General features: G+C 37.7%; 1 protein-coding gene across 5 annotated transcripts in view; it reads left to right on the plus strand.

Annotated features, from left to right (window-relative positions):
- The window catches only part of LOC131050449 (uncharacterized), a 256,321-nt gene that overhangs the window by 87,623 nt on the left and 140,761 nt on the right, over positions 1–27,937 (plus strand). For all 5 annotated transcript variants that reach the window (XR_009106948.2, XM_057984628.2, XM_057984626.2 and 2 more), the window contains 2 exons: positions 6,770–6,827; positions 7,124–7,186. Coding sequence is in view for 4 of the 5 variants with exons in the window: in XM_057984628.2 (XP_057840611.2) it covers positions 6,770–6,827; positions 7,124–7,186 (121 nt within the window). In the remaining variant the exon portion in view is untranslated. The remainder of the gene's footprint in view (positions 1–6,769; positions 6,828–7,123; positions 7,187–27,937) is intronic.

Raw genomic sequence — 27,937 nt, forward strand, 5'->3', positions numbered from 1 at the left:
GAAACCCTAGTTTTTATACCCTTACAATATATAAAGCTAAAATATTAAAATTTTTAAAAACAATATAAAGAACATTATAATTATTATAGTTTAGTTGTAGTTTTTTGTAGCTATTAATGCTAGTGTAGTTTAGCTGTAGGTTTTTGATCAGCATAGCTTTTAATTTTTTTTTTCATCGATAAAGGCAGGGTCATATTTATATATTGATTCATAAGAGAGATTACAGCATAAAAGTCCAGGTTTCCAAAAAGCCCAGAGGGCCTAAAGACAGACAGTATGAAACTAAATCCCTGAATATGCACAAAAAGGGAAACTAACTCCAAAGCCCGCAAAAAAATTCTGGGCTCGGAATGAAAATAAGTTTATCTCAAACATTAAACCTTATGAAACCTCTTCAGTCTTTCAAAAAATCTTCAAAGTTTAAAGCTACGATAACAAAATCTTAGTAGAATTTATGAAAGTTTAACTTTAACAGAGAATTTTTTTTTTTTTTTTAAAACCTATAAAAAACCAAACAGCCAACTAAAGGCTCTGCAACGGCCTCAATGGAAAGAACTCTGTTGACATGTCTGAAATCGCATTGCTACTGTTCCATCCGGCCAACGCAGAATAGAATGTACTCGCTGAGTATCATATCCTCTCTTGAGATAAGGAAATCCCTAATGCTGGTTTTGTTGATCAAAGGGGACGACCTCAAGGTTTTGATTGTCAGGTCTTGATTGCGGGATTACTCAGTGATTGATGTGATTTGCTGGGAGCACAAGGGGTCTTACGATTTTGCAACAAGGTGGTCTGTTGTGATTCTTAGACTACGAAATAAAATAAAAAAGGGAAGGGTTCAGGAAGCCTAAGGACAAGGATGATAACAACTGATGCAGTGGGTAGACAGATTTCGATAAACCAGTTCTTGTTTCGCCAGAGATACCCTCACGACTAGACAAAAACGGTGCAAGCTCCAAGGGATGAAGGATTTTTCAGATCGGAGACACTCGTTTTAGGCACCCAATTCTGGCGCAGCCTAAGACGAACACCTGCAGTTGAACTAAGCACAGTTTGGGTTCAGAGTAACCATCTACGGTGACCTACAATCAGCAGACCCCCAATGGTATGAACTAGAAATGTATCAAATACCCCTCCACACTTCGCCATTAAAGTCCCTGCACTCTAAAATTTAACCAGCTGAAAGAAACCATGCAAACAGACTAAAACAAAGACAACAAACACCATACTTCAATGTTCATATATTTGCTTTAGCTGCTATTACAACAATTTCTGCAGCATCTCCATGCTATGCTTAAAATCTAATCTATTCTAACTTCTAAAATCTAACTACAAAATTCTAACCAACTGTCTGACTATCTAACAAAAATCTCTAAACCTTTACAAAAGAAAGGCCTTTGCCTTTTATAGAATTTACAATATTGAATCGAAGGCTAGGATGGACTGCATCAAAGGGTTCTGATCTGCCCTCCAGGAGCTGGCAGCTTTAACCTGTGCCCAATCAATTCTCAATTAATCTAACCAACCATAATTTCAACTACCTACAACTGTTTTGGTATTATTTTGAGTCTATCTGGTAGTTGGACATAATTGACCCGTGTGCCTTCCGTTTTAAAATATCTTGTGGGGCCCATAGGGAATTTTACAATAAAACAATTTCAGTTTTTAGAAACTAAACTTTTGGAATTAAATCCAGCTGTGCGCTTTTCTCGAGAATGCATAGACTTGCCACATTCGGAGTGTTCTTCGGTCTTTGGACTTGGTGGTGGACTTCATCTTTGTTCAACGACACGGTTCCCAATGCTTGGTTGCTCTTGTGCTCCTACAGCGTGTTTCTACATCTTCTTCTTCAGTGTCCAGTGCCTAGCTTTGATTGAGATCCCTCTTCGATTTGCGTTTTTAGGCCTTCTCCTGGTTCTCTGTGATGACGTCCTGCGACCTGCGAACAATCAACTTCGCTTTAATAAATCAATTTGAAAAATTAATTAATCAAACATTAAATTTCTAAACGTCTGGCTTTGTCTCGGTGAAGCTCTTTGTGAGGTGTATCTTGAAACCCGATCTTTAATTTGCTCTCTTGAACGAAATTCAGGTGAATCAATCCTTTGAGAGATTTTGTTTTATTTAAGTATCAATGCCCAACTTAGCCTTTCGGGCCCTTTGGAAGCTTTTGCGAGTTTATCATCTTGGCCATGAAGTGATATGAGCGAACTTTGTTTTAAGTTGAACGTCTTTATGCAAACTTCGGGCCTTTGGGGGCGATTGCAAGGTTTACATACTTTGCGGTTTTACCTCTAGTTGAATTTCGGCGCTTTCAACCCTTTTTCAAACTTTATATTTCGTGATTTCCACTAGTGTCAAACTTCAGCGAAATAGATTATTTTTCAAACCATGTGTGAACTCTTATTGCTTCGCGATTTACCTTCTTCATGCAAACTTCAGCGTTTTAGATGGTATTTTAGGGCTTGGACATTTCGTGACTTTCAAATTTATGCTGCCGAAGTTCGGCGATATCGCCATCTTTGCAAAGTTTTAACTTTATCATTTTCGACCTCCTTCATGGGCGAACTTCGACGATTCTTACACTTGCAAATTTTTAACCTTTTCGTGATTTTTAGAGCTTTATCAAACTTCGGGGTTTTCAGAGCATTTTCAAACTAAAAAAGTTCGCGATTGTGCACCTTTCGCCAAAGTTCGAGGAAATTAGAGCCTGGTTCAAAGTTAAAAAAGGTTCGCGATATTCAAATAGTTGAATTTCGGCGATAAATGAGCCTTTTCAAACCTTGTAACTTTTGCAATTTCACCTTTAGTTGCTGAACTTCGGCGTTTTGGAGGGTCTTTTTAGATTTTAAATTTTTTTTCAACTTATCCTTAGTTGGCGAATTGCGGGATTTTGGGCTATTTTGAAAACTTTAAAAACTTTTAACATTTTCGCCCTCTACAGCGAATTTCGGCGATTTTAGCCAGTTTGCTAACTTTTAAATTTTTTTGGAATTTACCCATTACTGGCGATTTTCGGGATTTTCACCTATTTCGCAAACTTTGACAAAATTGACATTTTAACCCTTAGTTGGCGAAAATCGGGGTTTGAGAGCATTTCGCAAAATTTGGACATTCTTTTTTTGGCCCACTGAGGTATTTCACACGATTGTCTTCCTTCTGAGATATGTTTAACCTCATACTGCCTTCTGCTGCAGATTTTGAGAGAGCATCTGCCTCAATATTCGCTTCTCTGTAGATATGTTTAACCTTGTACTGCTCTAGTTTAGCTAGATTGTCAGTTATGCTATCCAAAATTGCCTGTAGCCGCTAGTTTGGGGTTTTCTTCAATTTGATTGTATTGATTGCTATCTCTGAATCTCCCTCCACCATGATGTTTCTTAACCCATGATTGAGGCAATCTAGTAGGCCTAACAATAAAGCTTTAAATTGTGCTATATTATTGGTATCCGGTGGCATTGGCTTGGCCATTTTTCCAATGATTGACCCTGAGTGGTCTTTAACCACATATCCTATACCTGAAGGGCCTGGGTTACATTTGGAGGCTCCATCAAAATTTAGTTTTAACCATCCTTGCTTAGGAGGACTCCATATAGCTTCCTTTCTTGCATTAGGTTTTTGCCCAAAAGAAGGAGGAATCTTGATTCCTTGCTAGTTATTTCTCATACTTTCATCCCAAGAAGAGAAAATTTTGGACGAATCTGTTGAGAAAGCTAGTTCGCAGTTTATTGTCTCAACAATTGAAGATTCAATTGAGCTTAAAACTGATTCAAATCTCTTGGCTTTATTATCAAAGAGTCTTCGATTTCTTTCTTTCCAAATTTCCCAAACAAGGCAGGACGGAGAAATTTCCAGAATCTGGCTCAAAGTGCTTTCTTTCGAAGAAAGAGGCCAGCATTGAAAAAGGGAGATTATATCATTAGGCAAGGTTGATATCCACCCCAATTTTGGACAAAGTCATCACCAACATTTTGAGGCAAAGGGGCAATTCAAGAGAAGGTGATCAACTGTCTCTGCATGGGCTTTACACATGATGCATCTCGAGGGCCCTTCATAGCCCATTTTAGTAAACTTTTCTGCCGTAAGAATTGTCTTTTTGAAGGCTAACCGTGCAAAGATCCCTGCTTTTGGGATGATCTTACTGCTCCAAAAAGAGCCTAACTGGAATGTCCTTTTCCTCTTGATTTCGAGAGTTAGCTAGAACTCTGTAGCCATCTTTGGCATTATATTGACCTGTTTTCGAGGAAGCCCAAATTAGAATATCTTTCCCTCTTCTAGGGTTGATATTTCTTACTCTTATAAGATCTAAAAATTGTTTTATTTCAGCAATTGGAATAGGCAATCCTTCCATTGACTTCCAGCTCCATCCTTGCATGCTAGAGGTCCTTTCCAAAACCGTATAGTCACTGACTCGGAATCCCCAGTGTTGCTTAAGCTAGTGCTATGTTGTTGGTATGTTAAGAGAATTTTCAATGCTTGGGTATCCTCCCCATGAATCTTCCTAGAAAAGGCTAGAGGTTCCATCATGAATATCCCAAGATAGGGAATCTGAAATTAAATTTCTATAAGAGACAATGAAGTTCCAATTTCTAGAACCCTTCAGATGAGAATTAGCCCTAAGGAGGTTTTGGGGATTCTCATTTGGTAGATATTTAGTTGCCATAATCCTAACTTATGTTTCTTTGGGATCTTTAATGAACTTCTAGACTAGTTTGGCTCCTAGGGCTTTGTTTTGCAGTTTAAGATCTTTGATTCCTAAACCCCCCATAGATTTAGGGTTAATGATTTAATCCCATGCAATTAGAGCAATCTTTTGTTTTTCTTCAGTATTTTGCCAAAAGAAGTTTCTCATCTTCTTGATGATGAAAGAATTTGCACTGGTAGTTAGAGTTAAAAAGGATAAAAGATAAATTGGGAGAGCCGAAATCACTGCTTGGAGCATAACTAATCTGCAAGCCCATGAAAGCCATTTCCCCTTCCAGGAGTTTGTATTCTGATCCATCTTTAGCTTTAGTGGATCCTAAAGCTTAGTGTTCCTCAATCCTCTATCAATTGGAATGCCCAGGTGTAAGCATAGCTTTTAAATTTTTTATCCTTTAACTTTGCAGCATAAATTTAAATAAAAATACATATCAGACTGTTATTGAAGAAATCCAGTGGTTACCCCTTAAAAAATCTATTGCAGTTTTATACATCTCTATTCTTTCCTTTTGTAGCAAGTAAAATCCATAAAGTCGCAGAAAATTCTGTCATTTAGGATTTTGCAAGGATCAAAGACACAAAAGGATGAAACAAAAGTGCCTAAACATCGTAATCGCAGTCAGGAATTGCATTCCTAGCCTGGAATCTCTTGGGTTCAATGGGTGACAATTCCAAACGTTTCAAAGGGCAAAAATCAAACTACAATCTGGTTCTAGAACAAATTGTACCAGGAACCAGGCTGGAAACCTGCCAATTCATTAACATAGGTTAAATGTTAATTATTTACAATGTTTAATTTTAATTATTTATTTCAGTTTTTAAGTGTTAATTATATCTATTAACACTTTTAAATTTATATAAATTTATCTTGTAAATATATGTTTTATAAATTTATGATATAAATGTAAGTGGTATCTGGTTTTATTAACATATATATATTTATTTATTTTGCTTTTTAGTATCAGCTATATTTTTGGGTTATTTGAAATTAATATCTATATATTTATGATTTTTACATATTTTGTACAGATATACTCAAAGTGAGCCCAAACCCCCAATTTTTTTTCCATGTCGGCATACTTGAATCCCCATGCCTGAACCTGAACTGGTAACTTAGCTTCTGCACCTACGAGTTAGTTTGACTAAACATTCCATTAATAATGATTTTTGTGACAGACAGAAATGAAAAGAAACTGATAGGTACAATAGAGAAATGAAAAGGAATTAATGAATCTACACCAGAACTTGCAAACAGTCCATTTGGAAGCAATCATGCTCTTGACAATAATGGCAAAAAGGATTGTGTGAAACTTTGAACAGCTAGACGTAGTAACTCAATGGCCTCCTATTTGACACTGCTTGACTTCACAGGGACATCTCACCATGTTAATGCCAATTTGATAACTATTAAACGAGTGATTTTTTCCACTTGCCCGTTTTCTATGATAAGCTGTATGTATCTCATTTTTTGAAGTAACATAAACTGACATCTCAAAGGGCTATACTTAGCTGTAAAACAATGGATTAACTGCCGTTCTACTAACATATCTAATTTTGTTATTCAATTTCCATAATATCTATATCAACTTTTAGAACATTATCATCTTGCTGACACCATCCATTTTCCAGGTTTGATGTTGGTTTTGGGCAGATTGTACCTTCCTTATAACCTTCATGAAGAGAGCTAATTATTTCTTTGCTAAATTTTATTCATGAGTTCTGGCCAGAATGGTACTGAATGAAAGAATATTCGGGAAGGATTGCATTTATCGCAACTCTATTGTGACTCTTGTGTTTTACTTTTAGACGGCAGATATTTAACTTATGTTTCTGAAGAAAAATTTCTTTAGTGTTTAACAGTTAGGTGGTAAACTAAAAGTCATATAGTATTTTAAATGGAATTGCCATTTGCTCGATAATGGTTGATGACAGTTGCCTTTATTGTGGATGACTTCATTTCTTTCCTTAAAAGATTTCTGCTTTGGCTAGAGTACATGTAGTTCTACAATTATGGAAAAAAATGCGCTTCTAAAAGAAATTGTTTTATCATTTGATGATGTGGTTGAAGTGGAGAGAAACAAGTAGAGCAGTTGGAGCGTACAGCAGATGAGAAGGCCAGTTTTGAGGTAGTAAAATTTGTTAAGCAAACGTTTAGTTTTGAAGCTGCAAGATGAATAATGGGTATTTCTTAGTGATATACAGTGACAGTTCTATTAAAAAGTGAGCACTGATGCTTGTTTAGATACTTGCTACTGCTGTAGTTTTTCATTTGTATTCTCACAGGTGCTTTAATTGTTTGAAGTCCATTGGACATTAGTTTGATACTTTGAGTTATGTTTCTTTATTTTTAATGAACTTTTATTCTATTCATTCTAAAATTTTATAACTGTAGTTAAACTGATATAATGTTCTAATCTCATAGGCTCAGCTTCAGCGTTTTGAGGAAACACTTAAATCTTCTCCTGAAGATCTTGAAGCCCTAGAGGTGATTGCAAGCATGATACCATTTTACTCAGTACTTTATTATTTAATATTAAAACACCTTTTTTTTCTACATGGTTTTGATTACCAATTGTATAGAGTATATTATTTTGATTGTTTTCAACACTAATTTTAGTTAAGAAGTGATAGAAAATGAATACTTGACTAATGAATCAACTGTTTGGCTAGTTCTAGAAGAGGTAGTCTGACTTACCTGCACCTTATTCATCCTTCTATTGCTTGTATCAGCTTCTTCAATGCACACCCAATCAAAAGGTAGAGAAAATCATGGATTGTAAATTATCTTCTCTCAGACTAATCCCGGTGGTGAAGGTTTTATGTTTCCATCTTGGAGGTACAGTTTCAAATCTGGATGGAATCCAGCATGTCTCCTTGTCTTGTGAACTCAGTGAGGCTTAGTTCAAAAACTCTGACTTGTAAAAAACATGGCAAGCCTGAAAGTTGACTTGGACTTGAGACTCAGCAAAAACCAAGGACAGTTAAAAATTCTAAATTTGTAAACTTAAAACAGCTAGCAAAAAAATAATTTTGAAGAACTCATAAGCACTTTTTTCTTTATTTATAGATCTAAGGAGTACAATGCACATCATAGTGTCATATGATTATAATTTAACAAATCAGGTTAAATATTTTACAAATTTATTCTGTTTAAAACTGCGCAGGCTGTGTGTGTGCCCTTGAACTGGATAGTAAAGATTCATGCTGAAGAATAATACCATCCTCAAACATATCATGATCATCCTATTAAATCCCTCCTGATGCTTCTGCCCCTGCCTGTACTACTACATCTGCTGCACACTCTGCTGCTTCCTGGGTGAAGAGGACTGGTAGAATTGCTGCAGTCCCCCTTCATTGTTGGCTAGGATTTTCCTTGTGCTTTTTCTCTTGTATAGTGTTGTGCTCGCACACACACCGCATCAGTTGACAGGGGACCCCTTAATTTTTGTCTGCTTGTGCTAGAGAAATGGATGCCTCTGCAAATGCCTTTTAAACTTCATAAGCAGAATCGCGCCAACTTCTTCAATAAGCCAAAATTCGCCAAAACTCGCAAAAGACTTCAACTACCCGAAATTCCAAGACTTAGATAAAATCACGAAATTTCACAAGGATGGCAAAAACATTCAAAATTGACATCTCGCAATTAACCTCTCAGGCCCGAATTTCGTTTAAGTTGGAGAGCGAATCAACACGAAGGATCGAAGTTCATGTCCAAAGCGAAAACATTTAAAAGATACATCTCACAATGAGCTTCTCAAGCCTGACTTCGCCAAACAAAAGCTCGACCTCGCCCAAGAAATTTAATGTATTTGTCAAATTAATTTAATTAATTTTTCAAATTGATTGTTTCAGTGTTGAAATTGATTGTTCGTAGGTGGAAGGCATCGTTTGGAAGAACCAGGAGAAAGCCTTAAACGCAAATCGAGGAAGGATCGCTATCAAAGTCAGGCGCTCAAAGTTGGAGGAGAGAAGATGCAGGAATGCATTGCAGGGGTGCGAGATTGCAGCACTGAGCATTGGGAAGCATGCCGCTGAACCATGAAGTTAAAGTCCACCACCATGACCAAAGACCGAAAAACATACAGAATGCCCAAATTATGCATTCTCAGAAAAATGCACAGCTGGATTTAATTCCAGAAATTCAGTTTTAAAAACTGAAATTGTTTTAATGTAAAATTGCCTATGGGTCACGCGCAAGATATTTTAAAACAAAGGGGACACAGGTTAGCTATGTCCAACTACCAGATAGACCCAAATTGAAGCCAAACAGTTGTCAGTAGTTGAGATAGTGGTTGGATAGATAACTGGGAATTGAGTGGGCATGGGTTAAAGCCAAGGTTGAAAAACTCGTACTCGGCAATGACTCGGCAAGGCCAATTTTTTTTAAAAACTCGGGGAAAAACTTGGCAATACTTGGCATCTTTATCAAACATTTGAAAATACATTTTTAAAAAAAATATTATTCACACACACATTTACAGCAAATTTGTATAACATATATTGATTTCCATAATATATAAATCAAAGTTTGAGTTAAGTACATAGCATAAACCAAAAAACAAGTGCAACATATGAATAAGAGTTCAATACATTTCAATGTATCATACTGATAGTGACATAGAGTCATAGAGTCATAGACCACAATACAACAATCTCTGAAATTCTGATTACATATCAAGTTCAAGTTTTGGTTTCAATGAAAATGAGAAATCATAAAGTGCGCCTACGACTAAAGCTCAAAAAAGAGTGTTGCTGCTGGGGGAGTGGTGCTAAAGTAGTGGCAACATCCTCAACAGGTGCCTCTGCTGCATGATCAACCTCGTGCTCCTCCTCACGCGCTGCCACTTCCGCATCCCATTCCTCTCCTGCCCTCTCCAACTCACTTAGCTGCTCATCAGTAAGGAATGGATCCAAATCATTATCAACATCATCAGGAGCAACAACCCATTCTGCTGCATATGGATCAATGTCATCCAAGTCAAGTGCTTTATGTGAATCTTGCCCTTGCACCTTCTTCTCATGCAATCGAATGTTGTATCACACATAGACAAGATCATTCAAGCGTTGTTGAGTCAACCTATTGCGCTTTTTTGTATGGATGGCCTCAAAAACACTCCAGTTGCGCTCACAACCAGAAGCACTACAAGGCTGCGATAATATGCGGATGGCAAGCTTCTGAAGATTAGGCGCTGTGGCACCATAATCTTCCCACCACAAATCTGCAAGGATAAAAAATGCCATTTATTATTTGTAAAGATTTTAATAATCTTAAAGAGAGAAATAAATGGTAAAATAAAATTAAACATGTTTTTTTCATCTGGTCGTAAGGTGTCTCTCCTACGTTTGCAATCAGGGGAAGAAAACAATGGCCCTGTGGCCTTTTTATAGCTCTGCAACTCATCAAGTATCAGGTCTCGAAGGTTCTCATCATCAACTAATCTTCGTATGCATGTGTCAAGGCCAATTCTAACCTCTGCATCTACTTTGAAACTCGGGGAGTAAAAAAACTTGGGATTCAAGAAGTAGGCAGCGACATGAATATGTTGGTGGAGTTGATGGTTCCACCTCCGATCAATTATGCGCCATATGGGTTCATACTTGGTCTTGTTTGACGCATATAAGTGTTGAATCGCCTCTTTGGCCTTATCCATGGCCTCATATAGATACCCCATGGAGTTATGATCCCCATCCACCATTCGTAGCACCCTCACCAACGGTTCCGACACCTAGATATAAAAAATTTAACAAAATCAGTAGATTGTAATATTAGAAAATTAAATAATAATCATCAATTAAAGTTTCAAAACTTACATTGATGATCTCCTCCACCATCTTGGCAACATTAGAATAAAAAATGGAAACCACAACCTTCTCTACTTCAGGCTTTGTAGCATAAGGACTCCCCAAACATCTTTCACTCACGAACACCCGATTCAGGTTGGGCAATGTAGCAAGTATGCTCTGCAAGGTGAGGAAATTGGTAGCAAAGCGTGTGACCCCTGATCGCACAAGATCCTTACCATCTGTGTGCTCTCTCATAAGATTAAGGACCCATGTGTGATTGTAGATGTATTTGGTGATATTCCTTCCATCTTCAACCACTTTCTTTACCCAACTTAGTTTCCCTATGTCCTCGAGGAGCAAATCAAGACAATGGGCAGTACAAGGGCTCCAAAATAATGTCGGATGTCTAGCCATTAGAAGTTTGCTGACTACCACATATGCAGCTGCATTATCAGTCAGATTCTGTATGACATTTTGCACTCCCACGTCCATCACCACCTCATCCAACATGTTGCACAAGGTCTCTGCATTCTTCACTTTATTGGAGGCATCAATTGATTTTAAAAATACTAACGGTCCCCCTGAAAAAGCTAGAAAGTTGATGAGTGTCCTATTCCTACCATCTGTCCACCCATTCTTTTCCCAAATACTCCTTTGCTCTTCCACTAATGCGTGAATGTTTTGGACTTCATCTTGCAATAATGGTCCACTAATCTCATAAAGACTTGGGGACTTGAACCCCTTACCTACCACAGTCAATGCGGTGACCAATTGGTCCCAAGATGGACTAGAAACAACATTGAATGAAATATCATTGTAGATCCAAAATCCAGCACATGCCACCTTTGCTTGTTAGTGAGCCTCTTTATTCCATGTAGTGCCTAGCAATCTAGGTTGTGCACCAGGAGTGTTACGTGGAACAAAGTAGTTTTCCATATGGCTGCCCACACTTCCCATTGCTCGTATTTGTGGCCCAAGGGAAGAACTAGATGGCCCCACATCTGTATGTGACTCTATAGAACTCAAATCTGCCATTGGGGCTGCCATTGTGTCTGTTGTTCTCTTTTTTGTTGCCTTCCTTTGATCATATGCTTCAAGCGTTGCTATTGCATCCCTCGTAGCCTCTTCAGGACATTTCTTACATCCTCTGGTATCTCGGCATTCAATCTGTGCAAGGTGATATTTGAACCTATTAATGCCACCTTTTATAATCTTGGTGCAACGGTTACAAATGACGTCTCCTTGTTTTGGACCTGGTGTTCCATGTTTCCAACAAAGGTCTCACTTTTTGCCACTAGAAGCCATTTTCTTTCAAAAAAATTGGAAGAGAACCTAGCAAAAGAGAGAGACGACATTTAGAAAAGTTAAAACAATAACACTGCTATTAACTTATTACATTCCTAATTCTATCTATATCACAGCTCTACAATTTACAGTAAAATTGTGAATAACAGTGTTATTGTTAATAATTAATAAAATGCAAAATATTCTTCAAAATATTAATACAATCATAATACATTCACAACGACATATTTCAGCTTGGAAGTAATTTTTAATATATATGATTGTAATAAATTAAAAAATCAGACTGTATATTTATCAGACTGTAATACTAGATTACTAATAATTATTGTATATTATGACTGTAATTAGATATTACAGTCTGTAATAATTAAAAGAATCTTGCTATAATAACTAATAGTCTAATATGACTGTAATTATATAAAAAATCAGACTGTGTAACTTTATAACTATATACTATATAATATATATATCGGACTCTAAACAGTAATACACTAATACTAATAGTAATAATTAAAAGTAAAACAAATCGATTTTAAACAACTTATATAATTGTATAACAAAATTACAAATATTTAAAAATCAGACTATTATATAAATATATAGTTATACAGTGAACTATACAAATTACAAAATACAGTTAGTTTGAAAGAAGCTACAAATTACTATATATATCAGACTGTAATCACTAATCAATAATACTATTAATTTAAAAAAATCGAGATATACATAGTTTGATTTTAAACAAGTAAGAAGAAATTTAAAAAGAACCTGAACAATGAAGTTCGTCGTTTTTCCTTGGATGACCGATGAAAGTTTGAAACCTAGTTGCAACGAACTGCCCGTGGAAAAATTGTGGCCCTTTTCCGCTCCCGTCGTCGCGTGAAGGAAATGAAATGCGTTATATTTTCGCCTTTTCGGACTTAAGGGTCGAGATTTCGTGTTTGGCGCCAGGTTTGGCGTCGGGTTTCTGCGTTTTTTGGCGATTTTTTGGCCGTAAAAATCGTGGCGAGTATTATTTAAACTCATCGCCGAGTATTTCTGCAAGTGACTTGCACGCCATTAGGGCTCGCGATTACTCCCGAGTTTTCCTAAAATGTGCAGGGTTTTTCAACCTTGGTTAAAGTTGCCAACTTCTAGATGCCAGGTTGCAACCCTTGGATGCAGTCAATCCTGGCCACCAGTTCGACATGTAAAATCTATAAAAGGCAGGATGCCTCTCATTGTAAAGGGTTAGAGATTTTTCTAGATAGTTAGATGGTTAGATTTTTGTAGTTAGATTTTAGAAGTTAGAATAGGCTAGAAGTTAGAAGGTTAAATTTTAGGAATAGCATAAAGATGTTGCAGAAATTGTTGTAATAGGCAGCTGAAATCAATATATAGACATTGATTTGGTGTTTATCATCTTGTTTTCATTTTGTTTGCATGGTTTCTTTCAGCTAGTTAATTTTAGAGTGCAAGGATTTTAATGGTGAAGTGTAGAGGGGTATTTGATGCATTTCTGGTTCATACCATTGGGGGTTTGCTGATTGTAGGTCCCTGTGCATGGTTAGTTTGAACCCAAACTGTGCTTAGTTCAACTGCAGGTGTTCGTCTTAGGTTGTGCCAGAATTGGGTGCCTAAACGAGTGTCTCTGGTCTGAAAATCATTCATCCCTTGGAGCTTGCACCGTTCTTGTCTAGTTGTGAGGGTGTGTCTGGCAAAACAAGAACTGGTTTATCAAAATCTGTCTACTCGTTGCATCAATTGTTATCACCCTTGTCCTTAGGTTTCCTGAATCCTTCTCTTTTGGTTTTATTTCCCAGTCCGAAAATCGCAGCAGACCATCTTGTTGCAAAATCGTAAGACCCCTTGTGCTCCCAGCAAATCACATAAATCACTGAGTTATCCTGCAGTCAAGACTTGATAATTGAAACATTGAGGTCATCCCCATTGATCAATTAAAGTAGCATTAGGGATTTCCTTATCTCAAGAGAGGATAGGATACTCGGCGAGAACATTCTATTCTGCGTTGATTGGAGAGAGTCGTAGTTCCGCGACTTTAGACCAAAGAAACGGGACTCGGACTCGGCTCGGACTCGGCAAGGCCGACTCGGACTCGGACTCGGGACTCGGCGTCAGACTCGGCTCCAGACTCGGCTGGACTCGGGAAAGTGAAAAACTCAAGAAATTTAGAGATTTTTAAAGATTTAAAACTTGTTTCAGACACCCTTTATTGAATACACCTTAAAGACACAAAAACATCATTAAACTCGGCTCATTTGATTACATACACAAGTATACATCAATCACATAAGCATAAACGCAAATTGTAGCTGAAGAAAATAAGAAACATAGATATATAAATATTGTCAAATGTATACAATATTACAAAACTCATGGAATAAAAAATCCATGTCATCATATGATCATCATCAAATGTTTCATACAAATACCAAAGGTAAATAGTAAAACTAAATACAACTACAAGTGTACAAGCCTATGGCTGAGATGGCCGTGCACCCTCTCGCCCTGGCCCCCTGCGAAGGCGTTTAAAGTAGGTCCTGGATGATTCAGCAGCCATAGTTGCTCCCCGTGACACCATGCCATGCTCACCAACATCAGGAATGACTGTGTCATGCTCACCAACATCAGGAACAGCTGTGTCACTCCGAGTCTCAGTATTTCCTGTCTCTGCTCGTGTTCTCTGCTCCTCCTCTGCCATGGCTACAGCCTCAGCCTCTATATCTACCTGGTCGATCCAATCAATGTCATCATCACTAAATACAGCTGTAGGAGTCCCAGGAGCTGTCTGATTCTCATTGGCCCACTCTGCTTCAAGATCAACCTCATCTAGAATGATAGGAGACATGTCAACTGTTGCATTCTTTCTCATTCTCAGGCGGAGGTTGTAGTGAACAAAGACGAGATCATTCATCTTCTCCACAGATAATCTATTGCGCCTCTTGGAGTGTATGTGCTCAAACATACTCCAATTGCGCTCACAACCTGATGCGTTGCATGGTTGGCTCAAGATACGAATGGCCAACTTCTGAACATTTGGTGTCTCTGGGCCAAAAAAGTTCCACCAATGATTTGAGTTTGAAATGAGAAAAATAAATAAAATCAGTCTCACTCATGAACTCATTTAACAAGTTACAATATAGTATTGAATACAACTAAAATTAAGCCTAACAATTTATTTTTACCTGGCATCATAGTTGTTCTAGCGTGTTTGGCGACAGGACGAGAGAAGGTCTCCCCTTGTGCATCTGAGAACATCTGTAGCTCTCGAAAAAGGTCTATCTGAGAAGTACCGGCAGGTCCCATCTTCTCCATGATTGCATATAGCCCATTAAGGACCTCCGCATCAGCCTTGAAAGAAGGGATAAAACGGAATGCCGGATTCAGATAATAGGCTGCCGCATGGATGGGCCTATGTAGCTGATGATGCCATCTTCTATCAATGATCTCCCAAATGGGACCATACTTGCTCTCATCTGCTCCATAGACGAATTTGATGGCCTCCTTCGCCCTATCCATGCCCTCATATATATAGCCCATTGCGGGCTTATCTCCATCCGCAACTCGCAACAAAACCACCAAGGGCTTAACAAACTGCAAAATTGAAAATATTGTGTAATTTAGAAAAATGAGCAAATAAGAGAATACATATAATAACTTATAAAACATGAAGCTAAATTGTAGAATTTATAAAAAAATTACCTTCACTATCTCATCACAAGGGACCCAAAAGCCTTGCTCATCAAAAATGCAGTCTGCCATCTATATCCCTGCAGGGGTGGTAGCATAGGATGAGGAAGACCACTCCTCACCAACAATCATACGTCTCAAGGCAGGCTTAGACCTAAGCATGGACTGCAATGTGAGGAAGTTTGTGTCAAATCTTGTGATTCCTGGACGATGCAATTCCTTCTGCTCTGTGTATTGTCTCATAAGAGCCAACACCCATGAATGATTATATACAAATTTGCAGACATTTCTTGCCCTTTCTACACATCTCTTGACCCATGGGATTTTTCCAATATCCTCCAACATGAGGTCAATGCAATGAGCAGCACATGGAGTCCAAACTATAGATGGGTGCCTCTCCATCAATAGTCTACCTGCAACAACATAATTTGTTGCATTGTAAATTGTAATTAATGGAGGTACAAACTACAATATAGTAATTAATTTGCAAACAAAATTAGTTTGTAATCAAAAGTTTACCTGCAGCAACATAATTTGCTGCATTGTCGGTCACCACCTATACCACGTTCTCCTCACCCACATCTTCAATCACCTCCTCTATCTGCTCACATAGGTAGGTGGCATTCTTGCAATGGGCGGAGGCATCAATGAACTTGATGAAAACGGTGCCCCCTGAAATAAAAAAATAAAGCTAGGTCAATGATCATTCAATAAACCATTAGATAAAAAATAAAAAATTAAAGACTATATGAAACTAAAATTAATCAATCACTTGCGGAAGAAACAAGAAAATTAAGGAGAGTTCTATTTCTCCTATCCGTCCAACCATCAGTCATGATGGTGCAACCTTTAGTGCTCCATATGTGGCGTTGTTCATCTAAATCCTTTTTCACATCATCCACCATTTGAGACAAAATGGGTCCCCTCAAATCACTCTCACTAGGGGCTTTGAACCCTGCCCCGCATATGGTAATGGCATCAACCATTTGTTGCCAATAAGGAGACCTGTCACAAAGAAACGCAACGAGATAAGTTAAGTATAAAAATTCAATGAGATAAGTTAAGTATAAAAATTAAAACAATCAAAGTTATCAAACATAAAAGTAAAACATTCACCTGGCTACAAAGAATGGAATACAGCTGTAGCTCCAAAACCTGCCAATTGCCATTTTAGCAGCATCATGGACCTCCTTGTTCCAACCCATGCCCTCAAGCGACGGTTGGGACCCAGGAGTAGTGCGAGGCACAAAGAAGGAATCCAACCTAGATTTACGAATCCTAGGTCCAATGGTAACATTCCCACTATGACTACTAGTGGTAGGAGCATGAGAAGTGGCGGTGGTAGTGGCACTGCCACTTATAGAAGCAGAAGCAGAAACGGAAGCACCAGCAGTAGCAAACTGAGTGGGACGATATGGAGGTAAGGAAGAAGGGCCTCCAACACAACCTAATTGTGTCCCTCTTCCTAAAATTGTCTCTCTCCCAATGGCCGCTCGATCCTCCTTTTGTTTCTTTTTTCTTTCAATCTCCTCAACCATTACATATCAATCACGTATGGCCTCAGAGACTGCTTTTAGGCATGGTTCGGCATCATGTCCACGCACACCAGCAATATGGTATTTCAGCCTATATATACCTCCATGGAATATTGTTTTGCAAAACATACATTTTGTTTGCCCCTTTCCTTGCCCTGGAAAATCCTCATGATATTTCCAAGCAGGGTCCTTTCTCATGGGGGGTCTAGAAGCCGAAGTAGACATTTTAGGATAGTTTTGTGAAAGTTGAAGTTGAGGCAAATAATAAAGTGAAGTTTGCTGCAATAAAACATTACAAATACAAAATAAAATTAATACATACATTCAAAAAAACTGAAGTAGGGTTTGTAAATTTTTTTTAAAAAAAATTGTAGGGTTTGTCAAACCCTACAATTTAAAAAAAAAAAAATTTACAAACCCTACATACAACCCTACATAGTACAACTACATACTACATGCTACATACAAATTACAAACATACAAAAGATCTTGCATACAAGAAAATGTAAAACTTTCAAAATAAATGAATAGAAAATGGAATTTTTGCATATAAGAAACAAAATAATGTTAAAAAAAACAATCATACCTCTTACAACAAGCTTGAAATGAGCTGCAAACTCTTCCTATCCAACTCTTGATGCACCAAATCGAAACACAATGTAGCTCCAATGTGAAAAATTGAAGAAAACTTGAGCTTCCTCCTTGCTGGTTTTTCTTCTATGCACCTTTGTTTTTCTTCCCAACTCACTTTACTCTTCCTTTTTTTGCAAGTGAATGAAATGAAAGTCACTTTTAGGGTTAGAAGACAATTAACATTAAAAAACGGATTTAAAAAAACTTTACAAACTATTTTTTTTTTGACTTTTTATTTGCTGCCAACGCCGGCCGAGTCCAGGGCTCGGGACTCGCCGAGTTTGGCGATTTTGGGCCAAAATCGCCAACTCGGCGAGTCTGGTGAGTTTAGCCTCCAGACTCGGCCGAGTCCGAGTCCGAGCCCCTGGGACTCGTTTGGCCTGACTCAGACCCGGACTCGCCGAGTTTAGGCGATTTCGGGCGAGTCCCGTTTCTCTGCTTTAGACACGTCAACATATAGTCTGACTTAAAAATGTCTATTTTTCGTTTTGCTTGTCTTTAGTTCTTGTTTGTTATTGATTTATAAGATTTAAATGACTTCTTCACCTAGTCTTTAGGTACATGATTGCGAAAAATTCTAAATCGACAGAGTTTGGTATATAAGTGACAAAATTATGAGAACCCTACCACAAATCCTGTAAGCTGAAAGTTTGCAATAAAATGCTATAGTGGGTATATTAGAATATTTAATTATATTTTAGTCACCTATATTTAGTTCCTTGTTTAACGGTCATTTGACTTTTTAGTTACTTAGCTTTGAAGCTTTATTTAGCATTTAGCTTTGTAGTAGTTCACTTTAACGATTAGTTCTTTTTATAGAACATCGTCTTGTAACCTCTATATATACGTTTGTATATCGTTCAATTAATTAATCCGATTATTTTGTTCAATCAATTTTTCATGGTATTAGAGCCTAGGTCGATGGGCTTTTTTACATTTAAAAAAATAAAATTTGTGGCCTCCTAACTGGAAATAATTTCCAAAAATTTTTAATCAATTCTTTTTAAGAAAAAAAATTGTTGGTGTTTTTGGCAAGCTAGGGTTTCTGGTTCGAAGTTTTTTTTAAGGGCATTCTTTCTCTGAGATTATTTTTCGTAAAGATTCGTGGGCAAGCTTTCTGCAGTTTGCAGGCCTGAATTCCAGTTAGGGTTTGCAGAGATTTTCGCGGTTTTTTGAAAAATCGCGATGTGTTTTTCCGCCACAATTTTCGAACCTGTTTTTTTTTTGAGGAAATCCCACGTCTGTTTTATCGCGATTTTTACTGTGCTTCTGAGCGCGAGTCTTCTTTGCCCGTCCGTGGTGGAAGGGTTCTTTCACGATTTTTCAGGGCATTTGTTTTGGCGAGAGTTTTTGGCCGCAATTTTTCGCGTCGACGCATGATTTTTTATTGGAGATTGCGTATCTGCTTCGACGACTCTCTGTGCATGACACATGGGTTATTTTGCCGGGTTTGCTCATGTTTTTACTTGCAACGACTTTCTACCATGGGATTTGTAGTTTTTTTGGTGCGCGCGATGATGTTTTTGTTTCTTATGTGGGAAACACAGATCCAAGTCGTTATTTTTCCGATTTTCTAGCAAATCGTGGGTTTGATTTTAAGCTGTTCAAGTTTTTCAAAAATGGGTTTTTTATAATTTTTGCTGAATTTTTTTTTTTGGATAGTTTTTAATTTTTTGGGTTTTTTAATTTTTTTTCCTTAAAAAAATATTCTGGGTTTTATTAATTTTACTCCTTAAATATTATTCTGGGTTTTAAGAGTGTTTTTCCACAAAAATTATTTTTTCTGGGTTTTACCGTTTTTTTCATGAAAAACTATGATTTGTATATCCAGCTTTTAGGGTTTTCACGATTTTTTCTAGAAAAATTGTTTGTGGGTTTTCTGAATTTTTTTTCCACAAAAAATCATGGGAGGGTTTTGCTTGATTTTTCCTCAAAAATCAAGGAGTGCTGTTTAATCACGTGATATTTGCTATTTTGCCGTGTGAGGCTTGTTGTTTTGCCACGTGATATGTGCTAATTTGCCTTGTGATGTCTAATGTTATGCCATGTGATTTTTGGTGTCTTGCTGCATGATGACTAGTGTTTTACCGTGTGATGTTGGGGGTTTTACTGCTTGACGTTTCAGGGTTTTTACCATGTTTTTTCCACAAAAAATGATGATTTGTATCTTCAGTTTTGGAGGGTTTGCTGATTTTTCCTCAAAATCATGGTTTCAGGTTTCAGTTTGGTTACCTAACATCAGTTTGGATGGATTCTGGTATTCTTGGTTGTTACACTTTTCAGATCCAGGGAGGGTCTCTACAACAACAGAGTGTTCTTTTCGTTTGTGGTCAAAAGACCTATAGTGTCTTCTGTAGGGTAGTTAGTAGATAGATTGACCATTAAGGGAGGGTATTAGAGTATTTAATTATATTTTAGTCACCTATATTTTGTTCCTTATTTAATGGTCATTAAGCATTTTAGTTAATTAGCTTTTAAGCTTTATTTAGCGTTTAGCTTTTTAGTAGTTCACTTTAACGATTAGTTCTTTTTATAGAACATTGTCTTGTAAACTCTATATATAGGTTTGTATATCGTTCAATTAATTAATCCGTGACACAATTATGAGAACCCTACGACAAATCTTGGAAGTTGAAAGTTTGCAATAAAATGCTATAGTGGGTATTGTTTTTTTGTAATTCGAGGTAGACTACTTACTTAAGAGCTTTAGGGAATCAAATAGGAGGGGAGTGGATAATAACTTGAGTAGAGCAAGAAGTGCATACCATGTTCTGATGACCGACCCCATCTATCCTTTCTCCAATCAACACCTCATTAGAAGCCTATACTGCTTTAATCCATTCCATTCTGACCATGTAAATGAGACTTGCAAGAGAATTATGTGAAGTTTAAAATATTAAACTAGAAGAAATTCACCAGACTTGGAGGGAATGTTTTGGCAAATCAAAAAATTGAGAACATGAAAATGGACATGGTAATCATATTGCACGTTGGATCATGCTGGCCCAAATTGCAAGGTATGCCAAGTTTTTTTGTAATTCGAGGTAGACGACTTACTTAAGAGCTTTGGGGAATCAAATAGGAGGGGAGTGGATAATAATTTGAGTAGAGCAAGAAGTGCATACCATGTTTTGATGACCGACCCCATCCATCCTTTCTCCAATCAGCACCTCATTAGAAGCCTATACTGCTTCAATCCATTCCATCTGACCATGTAAATGAGACTTGCAAGAGAATTATGGGAAGTTTAAAACATTAAACTAGAAGAAATTCACCAGACTTGGAGGGAATGTTTTGGCAAATCAAAAAATTGAGAACATGAAAATGGACATGGTAATCATATTGCACGTTGGATCATCCCGGCCCAAATTGCAAGGTATGCCAAGTTCAGAATGATTCTCAAGGTCTTTAAGAGATGCGGAGCAAAATTGCCATATAGAGATTGATATATTGGTTTCCATAATATAAATAGGTGATGGGGTTCACCTAGGTTGCTCAACACTTCACCTAGCTGGTGTTGCTCAATTTCACCAACTCACTAGGCCTAGTTGCTCTCTAGACCTTCAAGTCCTTCTCAATCTCTTCTAGGGCTTGATTCTTGTTCTTTCTAAGGTGTTTGTTTCAAGTGTTTTGGCTAGGAACCCTACCAATTCACAATGCTTCTTAGGTGCTCAATTATGGCTTCTTGGCTTCAAGATGTCAAAATGACCACCTATCATTGTAAGATGTTGCAGAGGTGTGGAGGTGTCTACTAACATGTTTTGTATGCATTTGAGGTCCATTAGTGGCTTGCAATCATTAGGTTTCTTACTAATTCCAAAATCTTGCCTAGAAAAGGGCTACAAGGAATTAGCCCTAATTAGGCCTCCAAATCTGGTTTTCTAGAGCTTGAAGGAAAACGATTCAAAGGACCCCCAAATAAGTTTGGATTTTCTTCAAAGTTACACCTATTCCTAAAGGATTTTTGTGGTTTTGGCCCCTGGTTTCACCGTTCAATGCATGAACCTCAAAATGAGGGTTTTGAAGGGTTTACAAGGCCTTTAACCGACACTGAATGAACAAGTTGGGGTTTTGGTATCAAAAGGCTTTGTCAAAGCTTCTTCCTACATAGACAATTCTGCCCCAACTCCATGAACCCCTCCAAACTCTGAATTGGTGATTTGGCACACACCCCTGCACTTGCACTTCATTTTCACCTTATTTCCTCTAGCCGAGTTGCTCTTGGACTCGCCTAGAATAAGGTGACAGTCATACTTAAAATCCTCTCCAACACTTGAACCTGCATATGTACACTATACAAAGGGTTGTGCCTCATGTCCCAACAAGCCGTGATGACAGCACGTGTGGAACTCATGGGGCAACCATATTTACAAGCCAAAACTGGCTGTTTGCAAACTTGAACAAGAAAACACCAATGAACAGTATTTACAAGACTCTAAGATGAACCAACAACTCAATAACACACAGGAGTAACTCACTCCATTGCTGGATCAATGGATTCAATCCATATTCAATTGCAAAATGAGTAAAATCAAGCCAAAATGCTGCCAACAAGACTGAAAATGAGTAGTTTCAGTTGTTGAACTTACATCACACACTTCTCCAACCTTGGTAAACATGCAAGAGAGGGTATATATAGGTTTCTCAGGTGTGGAGTCATCCTAGGGCATTAAACAATCCCTAACTCCAACGCTAACCAATTCAGGACAAAAGTTGTCATGACAACTTTTTACAACTTTGCAATTTTTGCACTTTGGTCTTTCCAACCTACAAGACCTACTCCAAGTCATCACAAATGACTTTTAAAACTTGCCTAATACCTATTTAACCCTCCCTAATGCCTGTACCAAGTTTTGACACTTTTGACCATCAAAAAGGTCAATTGGCTACTCGAACTCACTATTTACACAAAAATGCAAACCTAAGAAGAATGAACTCAACCTAGGCCTACATTGACACAAAATACTAACTCTTGGACCCTCCTGGAGTCCTTTTTCATTACTGACTTGGCTAGGGTCAGTACAAGCCAAAATTGTGAAAGCTAATTTGCCTAAGTCCTAGGTGTTCCTGCACCAACAGGTGTCGAAGCATGTGGAGGAAATGCACATATTTGGAGGGATAGTTGGAAAACTCAGACTCAATAAATACTCGACAAAAGATCAGTAACTTAAAGAATTGCTTAAATTTTTTTAAGAACACATTTTGTTTTTAAATTCAATAACAAGATGTATACTGTTGGTTCTTCCAATAGATTACCTAAATCCCTATAAAGATTTGCCAACTTATGCTTAAGGAGTTTAGGGCAGTGGCCAACAAATAGGAAACAATCTTAAGATTGAATTCCTCTACACTTCAGGCTCTCCAAAACCTAGGAGGGTAATCCAATACAATACCTAAAACATACTTGGCTTTAACAGATAAGGTATTGCTTAAAAGTTTAAAACATATAGCTCTCATTTCTTTATACCTAGTCCTAGTAGTTAATGCAACAATTGTGGAACAATTCCTGGATTCACTCATTACTGGTCCTGAGAGCACGAAAACCTATCTATAACAAAAGAAAATACTGAAAGCAAACTAGATCAGTGATAACAGATTTCCACAATCCATAATATCAAGATAAGCAAATTATATTTTTTCATTTTAAATGGTGATTAATTCTGATTTAGAGCCAAGACATTTGACCGGTATCTATCTAGGGTTATAGAGTCAATATTTAAGAGTGTACAATATACATATGACAAATGAATGTTTATCATAGAGTTCTCAATATCATCAGCTTGCAATTATGTAAGAACCCTGTTGGTTCTAACTGTTCTACTGATGCAAATGCTGTCTTGTTTTTGTAATTTCAAAGGGTTTGAAGAATTTAAAGCAAAAAAATAACAAGTGCACTAGGCAAGAAATGCACATAAAACTGAATTGACAAGAAGTATAGAGCAACTGCAACTATATTAAGTATCAGGTAGGTGCTACAATTGAAAGTAATACGTAAAACATACCCGGAGGTCCTTAGATTATTTAAATAAGAAAATTCTGGACTTGCCAGCCAAGATTGGGAAATTGACCAAAATAGGTGTACAAGTCTAGGATACAATTTCTCTAGGCCAAAAATGAGATGAAACAACTTGAATATGCTGGGCGTTGGGAATGGTGCAACCAGATTGCAAAATAGGACGTTGTTTCAGCCTCCCAGACAAAACGTCCCTTTTTTGGACCCCACGTGTCAAGCTGGAAAATGTACGGCCAGCAAGAGAAATGGTATGGTTGGCTTATTGGATTGAAAATGCTACTAATTGGGGCAACTAAACCAACCTGAATGCCCTTTCTTTATTGAAAAATCTGCAAATAACTGAAGAAAATAACCTTTGATGAAGCACAGTTTGACTCCTGAATGAAGCCCTATCAATTGCAATAATTTAGTTGATCTTTCATAGCCTCAAAATCACAAAACCATGAAGAGTTATCGTTCTTCAATAACAAACCCTCTGAAACCCTTGTCTCAGAAAATCCACATAGCAAAACCAAGCAATTTCAAATAATCAATAATGAATTGAGGTTGAATTGCTTTTTTCCCTTATAACCCAAATGGCACGAATTCCAAGAAAGTACGCCCAATCACCTTTTAAAATACATTATATGTATTTTAATTACTTTACATAGTTATAAAATGAAGTTGGGCAGACTTGTTCGTTAAAGTGATTTTTAAAGTCACTTTATAATATTTAAGTGGCTTTTTAATTATTGACTTTATAATATCCATTTAAGTTAATTAAATAACTTAACCACTAAAATATTAATATCTCCCTCAATATTCAGTCTTTTGACGAGCCGTCTGAATCTGGGGTCAACACTGTATAACCCCCATGTGTCTAGGTGCCCTGATTAAAAATAGCTTCGTTGCCAGATTGACTTACTATAAATAGTAAGTTCCTCAACTAAGCTCAAACATTGATATATAATGGCCTGGAATTGAACCTAAGATTGAATTGAAGACATGGAGTGACAACAATCTCCATTAACTGCCACTAAGATTCTGTATGCAAATATATTAGCCTACGAGAGTCCAAGTAATAGGCTAATCCCTCGAACTCTGATGCTCACAAAACTGGGGACATTACAGTACGCCCTCCCTGAAATTGCTTGTCCTCAAGCAATCTCTACCGCGAAGCAACTCCACTCCACCAGAGGTCGAAAAGATGAACTGTGAAATGTTCCACACATCTCCGACCGACCCCTATAGCACCAATATAACACAATTGTGCAAGGACAAGCATCATGCCAACTACCCAACCCCTACGCACAAGAATAGTGCATCAACATCAAAATATGTTCAGGAAGGCCAAGGATGAACTGGTATACTCTCAACACACTGAACATGCTGCAATGCTCAACTGTAAACCTTGTTTGGAATCTCGATGTACCCAAAGAATCCCAAACTCTATTCTCACTACTTGGCTGAATGCCAGTATCCCAAATCCTGAATAGAAGACTGCCATAATGAACATCCTCAGACTTCTACTACTCAACACTGATCCCAAAATCACCATACCAGAAGTGGTGAAGCCAACCAATAGGACCCACCCAAACTACAGTGCTAACCCTGTCGCCACCTGTATCCCAATGCAACCGAGACTCACATCCATCCATACTGTGGAGATAAGAACTCTTGAAGGTGTCTGTATCATAACCACTATCTCCATCCTCTGGTAAACTGCCATGGATGTGTTGACTTTGCAAGTATTCTCCTAGCAACTTGCAGCTGTTGATTCCATCTATTGAAGATGGTGAATAACCATCCCACCAAGGATGGTATAATCCCGGACCCAATCCACACTGATACATCATTAAGTCCTCCACATGTGGATCAAAAAAAAATTATGAGCACTCCTCACAGTGTAGTTACGGTAGAAAGCTCCAACCTCTGTCAATGGCTCATCACTGACAACTTTAGAATTAGGAGATGGCTCCAATCTTTGACCCCGAATAGCGGATTGGGCAGGGGCTCTGATAACCCTGTCTGCAAACCCAACCACAAAATCTCTATGAGGAAGCATTGTAGTCAGAGTATCTACAATCGCTCCTACCAAATGCTGAATGCGGCATGAACCTCGGATTTGAGTATCCTTAGTGACTCCAAATGGTCCCTCCTGAAACTTTGGACTCTCAAGTAGGTACTCAATAAACGAATCTGTGCAGTAAAAACAATATAAGGTAGAATCAATCTTTTCTTCTGCAACCTTAAGCTGATCACTCCGACTCTTTGGCATAACAAGCTGGCATTCATAATCAATTGCGTGGGATGAAGTAAGAAATTTGCTTCCAAGAGAGGGAAACAAATCTACATGAGAACCATACTCCCAACCAGATGACGCTTTGCGAGTCCCCTGTGAAGATGATTGAGCAACATTGTGAACTAACACACAACTCTCAGGAGAATCCACTACTGCCACACAGGAGCTATCAACAATCTGACCAACATCATTTGTCATTATACTAACCTCAGGAGAACTTGATGCAACATGTGGTTCTTTGCTACTCAACCAAAATACTCATCCCATCCGAGACTATTGTGCTTGTATCGGTGATGGATGTAGCCACATCCTCCCTATAACCCGTGGATATCAAATCATCACCAACTGCCATTGTAGGAAATTGTATTGTAATTGTAGATGGTGAAGAAGAAGAAGAAGAAGAAGAAGAAGAAGAAGAAGAAGAAGAAGAAGAAGAAATTTTAATGCCCACAAGGTTAAAAATAACCTATGGGACCAGCCACAAGATTAGACTGACTTTTGTAGTTCTATCCTCTTTTTATGCAAAGTAATTATGAGTGCCCCCAGCTTCACGACAAATGCCTCATTAAATAAATTGTACCAAGAGCCAGCTATCAAAATATTTGCATAATTGTCTCTGCTATCCGTGAAGGCATCATAGTGAAGAATAAAATGCCTTTCGGTTTCCACGTGTCGAGATTTACAAATAATACATATTGTTTCTTCCTAAACTTCTTTGGGTCTTTTCCATCGCCTGGTCTCACAGCGGAGTTGATGAGAGTTAGTTCTTAACTGAGCAATGAGAATTTTGGCTGTCCACGGAATATTAACTTCTATATATACCTTTTGATGATGATCAAAAGTGGGATTGAACTCATTAATATAATATTTCTTTCTTTCTCCCAAGCTCTTTACCCCACGCATGCATGTGGAATTTTTCCATCACAAAAGTCTTTATCTCCTTTCTATTCGTGGGGCACATGTTAAAAAATATATTTCATTTACTTATCCATATTTTGTTTTGCTGCATCCAAGTCCTCTTTCTAGTGCACAATTTGTCCCTAAAAATGATATTGGGCCATCTACTTTCTTTCATTTGCTGTATTCTTTTTAGATAGCATAAGAGATCCACCATAATGATAGCTTCAATAGGGGCAGCCCCGGTTTTAGCTAACATGATATCATAAGGTACTGTGCTTTTAATTTTGAACTTGTTTGTGATCAAACGTTTCTGAATTTGCTCAATTTGTTTCCATTGCGAAAATGAGGTGTTGCTGGCCCACAATTCACAACCATAGAGAACAACCGGGAGCACTAAAAGCCCAAATAGAGTTTGGGTAGTTTTCCAATCCCACAAGTCAGCCTCTCTACGTCTGTTTTGAAGAGCATAAAACGCTTTCCACCCTCCTAAAGTTCTCTTCTTCCTGCAACAATTCCAACTTAAGTTTTTGCTAAAGTCAATCCCGAGATATTTGTAAATAGGAACTTCCTCAAGGATATTTCCTTCAAAGTGGAAATTGTGTTGGTTTTGTTTTCTTCTATTTGAGAAGACCATGATTTTCGTTTTGCTGATGTTGACTTGCATTCCCACCACTTTGCAAAATTGCTCAAGAACATGTAAGTGCTCTTGCAAACCAAGAGCCGACCGAGAAATCAAAATGAGATCATCGACATAAAGAAGAAGCTTAATTACAAACTCACCTAAGCGGATGCCATCCTCGTCATACCAATTCAGCTACTCTTCAAGCTTGTCGATATACAAGCCAAAAAGAGTAGGGAAAAGAAGGCACCCTTGTTTGACCCCAATATCACTTCTAAAACATTCTGAAATGCCATCCGTAGTTTTGATTTTGACTTTAACCTCTTGAGAAAGCCTATAGACAACCGCTTTAAGATGCGAAGGAATCCCAAGTTCCTCCATTTTATGCCAAAGCTTATCCCTAGGAACCGTGTCAAAAGCCTTCTTGAAATCAATAAAGCAGCAGAAGACATCTTCCTTTTTCTCCCTAACCTTCT

Source organism: Cryptomeria japonica, chromosome 1 (assembly GCF_030272615.1).
Source record: "Cryptomeria japonica chromosome 1, Sugi_1.0, whole genome shotgun sequence".
Lineage (NCBI taxonomy): Eukaryota > Viridiplantae > Streptophyta > Pinopsida > Cupressales > Cupressaceae > Cryptomeria > Cryptomeria japonica.